At 39.0% G+C, this 15,188-nt stretch overlaps 3 protein-coding genes across 3 annotated transcripts; 1 reads left to right on the top strand and 2 right to left on the bottom strand.

Moving 5' to 3' along the window:
* Positions 1 to 736: 736 nt before the first annotated feature.
* On the bottom strand, positions 737 to 2,891 carry rpl27a (ribosomal protein L27a). The gene is made up of 6 exons (XM_042715823.1): positions 2,832 to 2,891; positions 2,503 to 2,583; positions 2,147 to 2,210; positions 1,984 to 2,059; positions 1,581 to 1,755; positions 737 to 898 (listed from the first exon to the last, which is right to left on the bottom strand). Exons 1-6 carry the CDS (start codon positions 2,874 to 2,876, stop codon positions 770 to 772), a joined length of 570 nt encoding a protein of 189 aa, XP_042571757.1. The 5' UTR covers positions 2,877 to 2,891; the 3' UTR covers positions 737 to 769.
* A 313-nt stretch (positions 2,892 to 3,204) lies between these two features.
* On the top strand, positions 3,205 to 5,390 carry ric3b (RIC3 acetylcholine receptor chaperone b). The gene is made up of 6 exons (XM_019068762.2): positions 3,205 to 3,470; positions 3,901 to 4,124; positions 4,206 to 4,287; positions 4,404 to 4,497; positions 4,573 to 4,712; positions 4,815 to 5,390. The coding sequence occupies exons 1-6, from the start codon at positions 3,353 to 3,355 to the stop codon at positions 5,114 to 5,116; spliced, it is 960 nt and encodes a 319-aa protein (XP_018924307.1). The 5' UTR covers positions 3,205 to 3,352; the 3' UTR covers positions 5,117 to 5,390.
* Positions 5,391 to 9,735: 4,345 nt separating this feature from the next.
* Positions 9,736 to 14,008, bottom strand: psma1 (proteasome 20S subunit alpha 1). The gene is made up of 10 exons (XM_019068764.2): positions 13,855 to 14,008; positions 12,655 to 12,699; positions 12,464 to 12,565; positions 12,204 to 12,307; positions 11,870 to 11,958; positions 11,686 to 11,756; positions 11,475 to 11,604; positions 10,229 to 10,308; positions 10,045 to 10,149; positions 9,736 to 9,958 (listed from the first exon to the last, which is right to left on the bottom strand). The coding sequence occupies exons 1-10, from the start codon at positions 13,855 to 13,857 to the stop codon at positions 9,899 to 9,901; spliced, it is 789 nt and encodes a 262-aa protein (XP_018924309.1). The 5' UTR covers positions 13,858 to 14,008; the 3' UTR covers positions 9,736 to 9,898.
* Positions 14,009 to 15,188: the final 1,180 nt, after the last annotated feature.

Genomic DNA, 15,188 nt, shown 5'->3' with positions numbered 1-15,188 from the left:
GGATGCAATTCGTGTATTCATATCATCAGAGTGAGACGATGATCATTGCAGAGTTTACATGCGATATCAAATGCTCCCGCAGATTTTAAGTGTTACTATATAATTTTACCTGGGCATTGCAAATCGCGCATATTGCCTTGTTCTTGGTACTTGTCAAGTCTCTCCGCCATGATAAGCACTGAATGAGTGAGAGGCTTTCTGTTGTAACATTGCGCAAGATAAATAAGAGGGTGACATCTAGTGGAGAAGACTAATGAAAAGACTCGCATTAATCAGATCTGCTTTTAAATGTGTGCTGAAATACCGGAAAAGATCGATTCGCGGCTTTTGAGAATTGATATCAATTTTTTTTTTTTTTGCCCAGACCTAATTAATCGTGATAATTGGCATTGTCATAATCGCCAAAAGCCCTAAAACAGACAACTGCAATAACCGTGACTATTTTTAGACAATTAATCGTCAGCCAAATTTCACAATCATAGTTCAAAACACACTTCATTAATCAATTTAATGATATACAAAATTGTTACGGTCTTTGATGCAAGTCAACATTCAAATAAAACATTCAAAACCAGCTGAAAACTACTGATAAGAATTAAGGCTAAAAAAACCTTTAGATGACCTCAAAATCGGGTTTATAAGAACACAAAAGATCACTTGCCAGGCTGCCATCAGAACAAAATAACTTCTTGAACTAAATGTAATATGTATCAAAAAACAAAACATTAAACCGTTAAACTTTTCAGATATTTTATTTAGCAAAAGGAGTTTAAGCGGTCAGCACACACGCTCCTCCAACACCCTTGATCTTCTCCTCGGCCCGTCTGCTGAAGAACTTGGCCTTCACAATGACCGGCTGCTTGGGCAGTTTGCCTTTACCCAACACTTTGAAGTAGCCCTGAAAAACAACACAAGATCAGCACATCCTTACACCGGGAACCAGAGACACACATGCAGGTCACACCAATGCAGCTGTGTGAATGAACACGCATAAATGATTGAATAAGTGTAAACGATGTAAAAAAAAAGTTATATATACACACAAATCATGCTTTTCCAGACAAGACCCTACTTATGGCCACTGTCTCAAGTTTAAAGCTTCAAACCGAGTAGGTTATGAGTCTCAAGTAATAGTGAGTATGTGAGATTTTTACAGACACAAAAGCACATGATTTGACTGATTTGTGAGCCTTAAAGTGAAATGCACTTAAATTGTCCTCAAGCCATTTTTTTTCTCACATTCAACTACATCTGAGAGAGCATTTGCCCCTTGCAAGTGTAGACAAATCTACATACACACAGACACAGTCCTGCTGGGAAGAGCAGACCCTTAAGTGATTAAAAACACAAGCTATGAATGACTTCTGTGTGCAGTAGTGGTTTTCAGTCCTGGTGACCTACAGCACTGTACATGTCTGGCTCTCATCTAACATGCAAACAAACTGCAGTGGGTCCCCATGAGCAGGATGAAGAACCACTACATGAAACTGAATACATGAAGATGCATTTAAAACATGCACATGTGTCCAGAGTAGATGCTGCTGATCTTATGTAAAGCTGCAGCAGCTAAAAGCACTTACAGCGCGCACAACATCAATGATGGGTGCCGGCCCGTCGGGTTTCTTGCCGTAGTTGACTCTCGTCTGCTCGCTGACCAGTGTCCACAGCTTGTCCAGGTTAATGGTGGGGCAGAAGAGAGTGTTTCGCTTCAAGTGGTAATGTCTCATGCCCACCTTACCAAAATAACCGGGATGACTGTAGAAAACAAACACCAATAAACACTCGAGATCAAGAATTTAAGAAAAATCACTCGTTCACAAAAAGCTACTGCTAGTCAAATATGTTTACAGCAAACAGGGTTTCTGCAGATTTTATGAAGGCAAATTTAAGATTTTAAACATAAGAAAAAAAAAGTCAAGTAAACAATGAGTTGTATAAGCAACACTTGAAAACACCATAAAAGACAAGAAAATTTTTACTCACTATTTATCAAAATTGATTCTGTGATGATGCATCCCGCCAGCATTACCGCGACCTCCAGGATGCTTCCTGTGCTTGCCTGCAGAAACAGTCACAGATTAATGTTATAAAGAGCGCAAACCACGCAGGATTCACGAACTCCCGTCTCTCTCACGTGTTTACTGACCGATACGCCCGTGCCCGTGGCTGACGTGCCCGCGCAGCTTCCTAGTTTTAGACTTCTTGGTCGGCTGTTAAGAAAAAACATTTATTTCATTGTAGTTTACATGCTGGGATATTTCAGTTGACTTCTGAGACACACAAAAAGAGCTGCGGGCACTAGCAGCGCGAGCGCCGCTACAGCTCCACAATGCCACTAATATCTACATTTTGTAACGCATCCACACAATACAGACTGATAATCATACTTAAACTCATATGGAATCACATCAATAAATTATAATGTTGTTCTGACGCTATTTAACAAAGGATTGAGAAGGATTCATGTCTTAATCACACCCAGAGCTCTTCTTGAGCACCTACCATGGCAGCAGCAGAGAACGCAAAGAGGAAGTCGTCCTGTGATCTCGCGAGATAATGCGCGTCGATCGCGTCGAGCGGGATCTAAACGAGAGAGCGCCGCCAGCAGACTGGAGTAAAAACTACTACTATAAAACCGTCAAGTGTTAATCTGTTTTCATACTCTGCTTATTATCATCATTATTATTATACATTTTTCTCATTTAATCCAACACGTCTGTACATACAGGAAATAAATAAATAAAACATCTGTAGGCCTAAATCTGCTTCACATACTGTAAAAGCCTGAAAGATATTTAATAGTCAGGAGGATATTAAGATGTGCCACACACCTTCGCCAAGGCTTTTATTTCATTTTCTACGCATGTGTCACACATTTGTTGTCTAATGTTATCGTTTTCCTGTGACGCTGACTCAATGGAGATATTTGCACATAAAATGTGTAATCACAACCATTGCACCTGACATAAAGACTGAAACCTGCCCCAGTCGTCTATATAAAATAAATTTAAAAAATATTACAAACGTCTGTAATCAGCGCTGAGAAAAGTCACAGTTCTCAGGTTCAGCCGCGGACTGGACATCACTTTATAATGATGCCGCTGACAAACTGTTTTCTGTTTGCACTGAAAACGCTACTGAGAAAAGTTCAGATAAGAGAATTATAATGAGACTGCTAAACCTCGCCCACTTCGTCACTGTGTCTGCTATGTTCCGTCTCTATGGCAGCACTCCGGAAATGAAGAGGCTGTTTTTATGTGGATGCGGGGGGCAGGTGTGCGTCACAGATGCAGATACAGTTACAGAGGTGCCGCGATCACTCGAGTCACTCTGAAATCAGATATCATTAAACATGTCTATTTCGACATTTCAGAAGCTCACTCTAGTGTCATGCGTGGTGCTGTGCGTCGCGCTTCTGCTGCCTAAAATGCTTTTATCGCGAGGGAAGAGGGACACCCCGCACTCCGAAGGTACACGAGCATTGTTATCATTACACGATTCATTTTATTTCATTACTACACAATCTCTTTCTATCTCGATTCAGTAAGAATAAATGTTTTCTGCATTTGAATCTTGAAAGGCACTGCATTGTGTTCTAGACCAGCGGTGGTATCAGCAATAACCAAAATGAAAACAATTATGTACATAAATACAAATAATTTTTGTAAAGCATATAGGGAAAATAAATATTAATTGAAACGTACATGTATTAATACACAGCTTTACATGAAATGTATTTTTAAATGGTTTTTCATATACAAAAACCTTAAATGAACTGGTGCTCTATGGAAAAGTATGTAAATGATGCATAAATGTAGATGTTTATATGATGAGATGAAAGGGAGCCCTGATGATTATGCAATGTAAACACTGATGGCAGTATGTAAATGTCTCGTGTAGGGCCCGCAGGTCATTTTCCTCCCATGCCTCAAAGACCGCCTGTATCTGAGGAGCAGCGGCACTCTGGACGCCACTTCTCCAAAGCCCACAACCCTGAAGCCATCGCCCGGGCCAAAGGAGCCGGCACTGGCCCCAGCACTGGAGGGAAGTCCAACCTCGCAGGGCAGATCATTCCCATCTACGGCTTCGGGATCTTACTGTACATCCTTTACATTCTGTTCAAGGTGAGACGGCACTCCTGGATTTCAGATGTTACAGCCGGAGGCTCCGTTGACATGTGAAGTGTTTGTTTGTGTCTGTTAAAGATCACGTCCAAAGGCAAAACAGCGAAACCTCCAAAGAGCCGATTCACTGCTGTCAGATCAGAAAACATGAAGAGGAAAATAAGTATGAGCACACACACACAACCTGGACATCACATTATATTTAAACACATGTATATTTGTGATGTCTGTCTGATGGGTCGGGTAACGGATCCCTCTCTCTCTCTCTCTCTCTCTCAGCTGATTTTGAGTTGGCTCAGCTGCAGGACAGACTGAACGAGACGAAGGATGTGATCGAGAGAATCATTTCTGCAGCCAGCGCTAGCTCAGACAGGTGTGGATATCGGTGTGTGTGTCTGTGTGTTTCGATGTGACGTGAGTGTGTGACGTGTGTGTTGGTTTGGTGCAGTCTTGGAGGAGCGGTGGCCGTGGATGAGGAGCAGCAGTTACTGTACCAGCTGCAGGAGATCACGCGCGTCATGCAGGAGGGCCAGTTCGTGGACACAGTCCCAGCAAACACTGACAACTCCTGCGGCCGCGAGTGGGACGGTGAGACGCGCAGATCAGTTCACATCGTGCTCGGATATCATTTACACATCCTCGCGGTCTTTATTCATGATCGGTGTGTAACGTAGCGTTTTATTTCCACAGGTCTTCCTGAGAATGGCGGGAAAGAGCCGGATGAGCGTTTCTGTCGTGTTCATTCGCCTCACGTGAGCTCAAATGCACAGATGAGAGATGAGACGAGTGCGGAGATGAACCGTCCTGATGAAGAGCCTGTCAGCGAGCATGACGAGAAGACAGATGGCAACAGAAACACAAAGATAGAGGACATTTCTTTGCATAACTTCACCAGCCAATCACAACCAGAGACAGACACTCTAACAGGAAGTGACATCACATCCGGCCCAGTGTCAGAACACAGCATCATCAGGCGGAGAAACAAACTATAAACCACCTAAATAATAAAAATGCATTGCTTTATTGAAGATTAGTTTGCTGCATGGGCGTCTTTCACCTTATATTGAGCGCTAAATGTTTTCAACTGTCTCTCAGTGGACGATGTTTGTTAGACACACAGGAAAGAGCAGCTGTGTCAACATATCACACATGAGCCCTACAGCTCTAAACTGATGAGTACTGATGATCAATATCCTCTCTATTGTACAGGTACCTCAGCCTGTGTTCATAATGTAAACAATATGCAAACAGGGTTCTTGTGTTCAGCCTTTCAGCTGCAGGAAGTATCTACTGACCCGCTGCATTTAGCACAAAACCTCTGATCATCTTGTAAATTGCAGAATTGCATTTGAATGAGAAAAATATTAATTTGTGTTCAAATTTCTTGGACCTCAAATATTAAAGAAAACAGCCCATAATGTAAAACAAATTCATTTAACAGGTCTGCAATAAAAGTTTTTTTTTCTCCACTTTTATCCTATTATCACAGAAAGATCTGTCCATAATTCCATTTAGTTTTAGTTTTGTTTCTCATTTCTTCACTTGTGTAGCAAACATTGAGACTGATGCTTTTGTTCAAGATTTATTCATGTTCTCTCCTCATACTTGCATGATTGCATTAATGTTTCTCATTTACTGCTGCATGTTGTGTTAATAAAACACCACAAACTCACATCTGATGTTTATTTCTTTGGTTCTCCATCCAGTGAATTGCATCTTCATTAGTTATTGAGATGAAGAGTTTATCAGTGATCTGATGATAATAAATAATGAACTCTCAGATGTGACACATCAAAAAAAGGGGATACTAAAACAGTAGGGCTGATTTGAACTACATCTATAAACTCTTTCAAAACACACATTCTGCATTGTGCCATATACCTGAATTTAAGTTTTCAAAACATTCATTTCCATAAAGACCTCTTTCCTGGTTTACAGAGGCTCTATTCTCAACCAAAACTAGGTGTAAACAGGGCCTGGAATAAAACCATGAATTGTCTGAAAGAGATCTGTTGTTATCATGATCTAATAAAATATGTTTGACAGCCTGTGAGCTGCACATGATGCACACATAAGTGGAAGTTTACGTGCCATTGACTTGATCCCAAAGGTTAATGCAGTAGAATGTTATTCTTGGTCCATATAGACTTGACTTCCTGTCATTTATCTGTTACTAATCTCATTCTGATTCTAACCAATGAATTTAAGATCTGATAGAGACGTCAGATCTGTCGAAGGTATTATACTTTGGAAACATCATCTGCTTGCTCATTTCTAGAGATTTCATGTCTTTCCTGTCTGAAGGAGAATGTAGGAGTCTGCCAGCGTGTAGGGAGTAAGGCATTGCAAGTAACGTGAGATATGAAATCAGATTACTTTTATCAAGTAGCTAGTAAAGCATTACTTTTTAATTACTTTGAGTTACTTTGATTTGTTTTTTTCATTTATTCACTGACAGCTCTCCTGTGCCCATGTTGAGAGAATTCGGGAGTTGTGTGCGCTGTGTAAACATGATGTTATTGTACTTCTAGACTAAATGTCAGCATGTGTTTAGATTAGATTAGATTAGATTTAACTTTATTCTCATTGTGCAGAGTATAAGTACAGAGCCAATGAAAAGTGTAAATAGCAATATGTACAGGTGCTGGTCATATAATTAGAATATCATCAAAAAGTTGATTCATTTCACTAATTCCATTCAAAAAGTGAAACTTGTATATTATATTCATTCATTACACACAGACTGATATATTTCAAATGTTTATTTCTTTTAATTCTGATAATTGACAACTAAGGAAAATCCCAAATTCAGTATCTCAGAAAATTAGAATATTACTTAAGACCAATACAAAGAAAGGATTTTTAGAAATCTTGTCCAACTGAAAAGTATGAACATGAAAAGTATGAGCATGTACAGCACTCAATACTTAGTTGGGGCTCCTTTTGCCTGAATTACTGCAGCAATGCGGCGTGGCATGGAGTCGATCAGTCTGTGGCACTACTCAGGTGTTATGAGAGCCCAGGTTGCTCTGATAGTGGCCTTCAGCTCTTCTGCATTCTTGGGTCTGGCATATCGCATCTTCCTCTTCACAATATCCCATTGATTTTCTATGGGGTTAAGGTCAGGCGAGTTTGCTGGCCAATTAAGAACAGGGATACCATGGTCCTTAAACCAGGTTCTGGAAGCTTTGGCACTGTGTGCAGGTGCAAAGTCCTGTTGGAAAATGAAATCTGCATCTCCATAAAGTTGGTCAGCAGCAGGAAGCATGAAGTGCTCTAAAACTATCTGGTATACGGCTGCGTTAACCTTGGACCTCAGAAAACACACTGGACCAACACCAGCAGATGACATGGCACCCCAAACCATCACTGACTGTGGAAACTTTACACTGGACCTCAAGCAACGAGGATTGTGTGCCTCTCCTCTCTTCCTCCAGACTCTGGGACCCTGATTTCCAAAGAAAATGCAAAATTTACTTTCATCAGAGAACATAACTTTGGACCACTCAGCAGCAGTCCAGTCCTTTTTGAAGCGAGACGCTTCTGATGCTGTCTCTTGTTCAAGAGTGGCTTGACACAAGGAATGCGAAGCTGAAAACCATGTCTTGCATACGCCTGTGTGTAGTGGTTCTTGAAGCACTGACTCCAGCTGCAGTCCACTCTTTGTGAATCTTCCCCACATTTTTGAATGGGTTTTGTTTCACAATCCTCTCCAGGGTGTGGTTATCCCTATTGCTTGTACACTTTTTTCTACCACATCTTTTCCTTCCCTTCGCCTCTCTATTAATGTGCTTGGACACAGAGCTCTGTGAACAGCCAGCCTCTTTTGCAATGACCTTTTGTGTCTTGCCCTCCTTGTGCAAGGTGTCAATGGTCGTCTTTTGGACAACTGTCAAGTCAGCAGTCTTCCCCATGATTGTGTAGCCTACAGAACTAGACTGAGAGACCATTTAAAGGTTTTGCAGGTGTTTTGAGTTAATTAACTGATTAGAGTGTGACACCAGTTGTCTTCAATATTGAACCTTTTCACAATATTCTAATTTTCTGAGATACTGAATTTGGGATTTTCCTTAGTTGTCAGTTATAAACATCAAAATGAAAATAAATAAACATTTGAAATATATCAGTCTGTGTGTAATGAATAAATATAATATACAAGTTTCACTTTTTGAATGGAATTAGTGAAATAAATCAACTTTTTGATGATATTCTAATTATATGACCAGCACCTGTATAACAATAAATATATACATGTATATGTGTGTATATGCAATAATTAATATACAAATAAGTACAAAGTTTGAGGTAGAGAAGCAGACACCAGCTCAATGCAAGTGGTTGTAATACAAGGTGCAGCATTTGTTCTGAATGTCTCTGACGGAGGGCAGCTGAACACCCGTGATGTATTGGGCAGTTTTCATCACCCGCTGGAGGGCTTTCTGGTCTGAAACAGTGCAGCTGCTGTATCACACTGTGATGCAGTTTGTTAGGATTACTCATCTCACTTGCACAAAACCAGATTTAGTAGTCCTCAGAATGAATAAACACTGTGAAATGCTAATTCAGAATATGATTGCAATAATTAAATGTCAAATATCCTCTGGGTTGCCAACTATGAGAATTCCCACAGCGGGTTTGGTGGGGGTTATATATACTCAATTTTTAATACAGGATATTAGGGGTGTAACAGTACACAAACTTGCATTACGGTGGTAAACCTTGTGGTTTTGACGTCACAGTTTTGTATGGAGTCAGTACAGTGGGAGGGACACTAAACATACAATTGCTTTTTTAAATTATTACTCAGTGGTTTAGCTTTGTTCGTCTTCGGAACACAATTTAAGATATTTTGGATAAAAACCGGGAGGCTTGTGACTGTCCCATTGACTGCCAAGAAAAATACACTGACAAGGTCCAGAATAGTATGATAAGCATCGTCACAATAGTCCATCTGCCATCAGTAGTTCAACCGTAACATTAAGAAGTCATGGGAATACTTTTTGTATGTGAAGAAAACAAAAATAACGACTTTATTCAACAGTTTGTCTCCTCTGTGTTTCTCCGCATCACCGTAGAGCCATCTTGGAGAACATCTGCTGAACACAAACTGCATACGCTATCCTGTGTCCGCCACGACACAAGGCTCAGTGACTCAGAAGAGCGTATGCTGCCTGCGTTCAGCTCATATTCTCCAAAATGCCGCTGAGGTGATGTGAAGAGACACAGAGGAGACAAACTGTTGAATAAAGTCGTTATTTTTGTCTTCTAACCATACAAAGAGATGGTTTCAGTCTCATCTTTCCTAGATTAAGAAAATATATTAAGTGCTATTAAAAGATCAAATTCGACTTAATTTTTTAAAAATAATTTCTTTCTAATTTGCATTAAGGGCAAAGAAGGGCTTACATCATGGACATGGAAAATGTCGAATAAAGCATTTTCTGGCAAAGTAACAAAGAACAGACTTTATCTTCAAATACACAATGGTAACATCAGTCTGATTGCTAGTGCATTGAAAGGGAATCAGGATTTTGAGAGTGTAATTATTAAATAATCTCACTGTTGTAGAGTCTCAATGAACCTCCATAATGAAAGCACAAAAACACTCAGAAAGAAACCAAAACTGTTTTATTACTCTTAATCTCACAGATAGAAAATGAAAGTTTCATTGTGTAATGTATAATGAGTGAGGAGTTTAAATGTTACTTTTTTCAGTGAGCTAGAGAAACTCCAGTCAACTTAAAGTGTTACAGACAGAGTTACAGAAGTACATGTTAGGTCTCCATGGGTTCATCAGGTACAGCTGGAGCCGCTTCATCTGCTGGCTGGGCCACCTGCGCTCAACAAAAACCATCAGATCATGATCACACACATCCTCAAACACCTGCAGAAATCTGCAAACAAACGCAATAATCCTCACCCTTCTTTGGGGTCTCTCCTCCAGACCCTCCAGGAACGTAGCCACATCATCATCATCATAGATGGTGAACTCCATTTCCTTTCCCACAATCCCAATGGACACATTCTACAGGAAACAAGGCTTTAGTCACATGGGGTAACAGTGGTAATGAGCATGAGTGCAGTGACAGGAGGAAATATCAAACCTTTGTGGTCAGATCCTGTTCGGCGGGAAGAGTCTCCCGCAGCGCACGCAGACCATGCTGCACCAGGTCATTCAGATTACCTGCGAACAAGACCACATTAATCTGCACCATTATCATCTGAACTCACCCAGAACGTCTTTGTGCATGAGATTATATAAGATTATCTATGTAAAAGAACGATTAATTGTTTGGAGTGTATTGAACAGAGTGAAATTGTACTGATTTGTAGTGTACTTCAAATCTTAAAAAGTATAATATAAGACAATATAGTAGGTAACACTTTATTTAAAGTGTCCTTGTTACAGGTTACATGTGCTTACTATTATAATAATTATGCAAAATTACATGCAAGTAACCCTAAACCAGCCCATAATCCTTACCCTAACCATTTAGTAAGTACATGTAGGTAATTAATATTACTCAGTACTTAAATGTATAATTACACTGTATCAAGGACACCTTAAAATAAAGTGTAACCATATAATATTAATGAAATTTAAGGCCACTTAAATGTACTTAAAGACACTTTCAGGCCCCACTTTATATTAGTGTAACTACAGAAATTGATTACAGCTGGAAATACATGCAGGGATTTTTATAATAAGTACAATGTAAACATGATTTGTCCTTATTCTGATGTGTTAACATACTAAAGCTCATAAAAATAACTTTGTAACTATATTTAAAGTTAATACATATAAAATGTACTAAATTGCAACTTTACCATTACAAATGTTTAATTACGAATATATTTAAATACATGACACGAGTTTCTGCAGTAAAAACAAAGTATATTTAAGTTTACCATTAATACTTGTACACTTAAAACATATTTAAACAGAAAACGAATATGTCCTACTTCAGTGTGTCCAAAAGCACTCTGAAGTTCAGCTATCTGCATTAATTCAAATGTAAACTATAGTATATTCTCATTTAAGTGTCTGAAAACATTACATTCTGCTCACATATTTTATAAATATAGTATATTAATGCATATTTAGTATACAGTATATTAATCGGTACTTTTTGAAAGTATACTAGAGTGTCATTTTTCACAAAGACATTAACGGCTCTGCAGTGTGACAAATGTATTTTTAAAAGTACAAATATGCAATTGTCCTAAAAACTGCCTGCATGATACTTCTAAAATAAAAGAGACTAAAAACACTGTTCAGAATAGTTTTGGATGCAGTGCAACGTGCCATCTTCCTGTTTATAGGATGTAAGGTGTATCTTAATAACATACAGTCCAAGAACGCCTCCATGTGTCTCTCCAGGTACGTGCGGGCCGACTGCGAGCGAGCACCGATCGACATGGCTTTACAGTCAAAGTAATTGGCTGAGGGGCACGTCTGGAAGATGTGCGGGCCCATGTCCTAAAATTGACAGAAACAGCAAGAATTCATCATTGAACATAGCGCTGCTTCCACTGAATGCATGTCGAACTCTGTACTCACATCATATCCTGCGATCAGCAGCCCCACTCCATACGGCCGTCTGCCGTACCGCTGCGTGGGGATCTGAGTTTCTGTGGGAACAGCGTTCAGGAAATATGCCCACTAATCTTCAGATACTTCAACTTAACAGTACATGCAGAGACGAGGAGATACAGCTCTCCAGAGCAACAAGCTAAAAGGATACTGCTTCCAATGAGCGTGACCAGTCTAGACACAGGAAGAGGTCTATCGAAGACGAACCTGGAGTCCAGACACTCCTGCCGCATGAAGTTGCTTTTCAGAAGGAGAGAGGCAGTGAGATACTGATGACAGAAGACTTTGATGGGAGAGCATAAAAGACATTCAAGAGCATCCAAGATTGGAATTTAACAACGAGGCTGTGAGGGACAGACTTTTTGTCAGTGGTTTGTGAAACAATAGTACAATCCTCACAGCCTTGTTTTCATTAAATAAGCCGCTAGCCAGTGCCTGATCGTTACAAATCTCTACAGATGGTGAAATGCTGGCTTCCCGTTTACCAGAGGAGTCTGGCATCTGCCGTCAGTCCTGCGATGGAAATGCCCACGTGACTGTCAACATGCAGGATCTTCTTCTGATGAGCGGCCAGTTCAGACTGAGCTCTCTACAGACACACACATTCAACAGGGTTTTCTCAAGGGATTATGGGTGCTATGTGCACGTTAAGGTTTTCAGATCATACAGTGCTTTATTGCTAAAGCTCTCCTAAACCAGACAAACGGTTCGATGGATCAAGGATGTGGTGTACTTGTGAGAGTACCTTGAGGGCCACGAGAACAGCGTGAGAGCGTGATTTGAGGCCGACGGTGGCTGAACCCTGCTTCACTGCCTCCATCGCATACTCGATCTGATGAATGCGACCCTGAGCACAAACCCCACAGATAAACAACACAACACACGCTGACTTCACACGCGTGTGCTAGACATTTAGAGAATGAATCATGAAATTACCTGAGGACTCCACACGGTCACATCATTGTCATACTGGTTCCGAAACTGAAAAATAAGGAAATGAAAATGAGCACAATGATTGAAATGGCGTAACAACATCAGGTAGATTGAAAAAAAAAATTATATTTAAAAATACAAATTATATTTATATATAAATTATAAAAAGCCACTTAAGTGTACACTTTCATGATTGTGCTCCGCAACACACTTATCTAACACTTGTAAAAAGAGCACTTTGTCAGATAATGTCAAATTAAAAGTTTACTGAAATTACATTTTGAATAATTGTTTTAATAATTTTTTGTCATGCTTTAAAGAATTACAATTACTTTTATGTGCCGACTAACATATTAATTTTAATTACACCGTTTTATTCAAAATTATGCAAATTCATTATAAACATGTAATTATAAATACCACACACAAACTTCAATATACAAATTACAATTAAATATATTTTAGTGTATCATAAATGCTTGTCAGTCTGACATTCAACAGGAACAACTTTTTAAAGTATACTAAAGGTTTTTTTTTTTTTTTTTTTCACAAGGGCATATTTCACCCTAAAAATCAAGTAAAACATTAAAGTTTAAGAAAAAAAAAAAAAAAAAAAAAACACTATTCTGGCCACATTTTTTATTACTGTAATGCATAAACTCTCATGAAATAATTATCCGCTCCGGACACGATGAAACCGATAATGATCCTTTTTTTTTCGCACAGTTATGGAATATGGTTCGGATATTTCTCGACGGTTTTATGGGATTCACTTGAAGACTCTTTTTGTTAGTTTAAGAGCACCGCTGATGTCTCTCTGGTTTAAAGTGTCTTTGTGAGCGTCTTGTAGCGGAAAGAACAAAACCGAAACCGCGGCCTCGTTCACGAGCCACACAGAAAATCTGTTTAATCGCCGAAAAGAAAAGAAAAAACTATCACTATAAGCTAGACACACACAAGTAGATTTACAAACAGCAGCATATAAACCGCAGAGACTGATATTTATTGTTCACTGTGTGAGTTTCTGTATCATGCGGCGAGTATTCCGCTTACTCACGCTCATCATTCCCTCGCGTGCACTCAAAACACCACACAAACCTACAAACACGCACTGCACAAACTCTACTTCTAAAAGATTATACAATACACTATCCATCAGAAGACTGTGCGCAAGTTAGAACGTAATATATGATCATTTCTCACCATATTTGCTATAAACCAGGCGACTGTCCACCGAGCACGCAATGATTCAGCTCGATTTGTTTTCCTCAGTTCAGAATGGCGGAAGTGAACTAATCGAGCACAGAGTGCACTACTTCCTGCGTGTTCTTTATTTCTGCAGCGCCATCCACTGGCAACAAAAGACGTAAAAATGTAGCATTCATGAACGTGTTGGTAACAATTTACTTGAACCCTGTATATATATTACATTAAGATTCTCTTTATAATGAATTGTATGATCTAACAAATAATTGTATTTTAATGATTTTATTATCAAACTGTATTACAGTGTTAAAAAAACAATCATAAGAAGAAATTCTTCAAAATTATAATAAAAATTAATAAATTAGCTAAAAAAACATTAAAATGGCATAAAAAGAAGAGAGATTTCAAAAGAACAGTGCAGTGTAATCGGTACAGCACAGAAACAGTGTTTAATCTGGAAGTGCTCAGTCGAACAAATCAATCTGGGGACATTTCCTTTCAGCAGCCTACAGTAAAGAAAAAAAGAGATTTTAGGGCCATAAAACGATCCCCAAACAGCTGTCAATTACAAACAAAGATACTGAATTTAATTAAAAGTGTTTCTTATAAGTCACTGTTTGTAAACTACTAAAAAGTAGTTATTTGAGAGTGAACACAAAGTTTCTTGTGTTAATGGCATGCAAAAAAATTGCCCCTTTAGGGGCTCCGTAGAGCACTAGTAATCCAGATTTGGTAATCTGGAAAAGTGTGTATCTTCAAAGCAAAATTGGACTGGATCACAATGATCAGCAGAAAACCAGCAGAAAAGTAAGATGGATTATCTGATCCTGGATAGCAAAACATTGGATTTCCAAATCCAGATCATTCTGCTCCAGATGCAGTCTCAGAGCTCTATTTGGTTTATATTTAACCAACATATCTGCTCGGTATTTTGCTCCAAGGTCATCATGGGATTTATATACAATTAAAAGTACATTAAAATTGATTCTGAAAGAGAGAGAGAAAAAAAAAAAAAAAACTGGAAGCCAGTGGAATGAGTTTTGATTGAGTAACTTGTAGATCTTTGCTGCTTGAGCTTGCGAACTGCTTCAGATGGTTCAGTCCTATTTGGTGAACTGGTTCAAAAGAATGATTTATGAGTGAACTGGACATCACTTCGGACCGTTTGTCTGAGGCCCTAGATTACAGGTAATAATGTTTTAAATAATGTTCAGTTTCTCTCACAAACTGATAGTTTTACTTCAGATCATCAGGAGCCTTGGGTATTAATTTTGTGTTTCTTTATATGCTTTTTCAGACTCTCAAATGATGGTAGCTCTTGACATGTTATG

This window comes from Cyprinus carpio, chromosome A25 (genome assembly GCF_018340385.1).
Source record: "Cyprinus carpio isolate SPL01 chromosome A25, ASM1834038v1, whole genome shotgun sequence".
Lineage (NCBI taxonomy): Eukaryota > Metazoa > Chordata > Actinopteri > Cypriniformes > Cyprinidae > Cyprinus > Cyprinus carpio.
Note: the sequence above shows the minus strand (reverse complement) of the source record. Positions and strands in the feature narration are given on the sequence as shown.

Bases quoted from the DNA above. Each gene is read 5' to 3' on its own strand.
- rpl27a (XM_042715823.1), bottom strand. From the start codon at position 2,876: ATGTGTGACACATGCGTAGAAAATGAAATAAAAGCCTTGGCGAAG. The intron at 2,211-2,502 runs GTAGGTGCTCAA...TTTTCTTAACAG, and splicing joins CGTTCTCTGCTGCTGCCATG to CCGACCAAGAAGTCTAAAAC. The intron at 899-1,580 runs GTAAGTGCTTTT...GTTGTTTTTCAG, and splicing joins TCATTGATGTTGTGCGCGCT to GGCTACTTCAAAGTGTTGGG.
- ric3b (XM_019068762.2), top strand. From the start codon at position 3,353: ATGTCTATTTCGACATTTCAGAAGCTCACTCTAGTGTCATGCGTGGTG. The intron at 4,288-4,403 runs GTATGAGCACAC...TCTCTCTCTCAG, and splicing joins AAACATGAAGAGGAAAATAA to CTGATTTTGAGTTGGCTCAG. The intron at 4,713-4,814 runs GTGAGACGCGCA...TTATTTCCACAG, and splicing joins CTGCGGCCGCGAGTGGGACG to GTCTTCCTGAGAATGGCGGG.
- psma1 (XM_019068764.2), bottom strand. The intron at 12,566-12,654 runs GTAATTTCATGA...GTTTGTGCTCAG, and splicing joins TGACCGTGTGGAGTCCTCAG to GGTCGCATTCATCAGATCGA. The intron at 11,959-12,203 runs GTAAACGGGAAG...CCTTCTGAAAAG, and splicing joins GCAGATGCCAGACTCCTCTG to CAACTTCATGCGGCAGGAGT.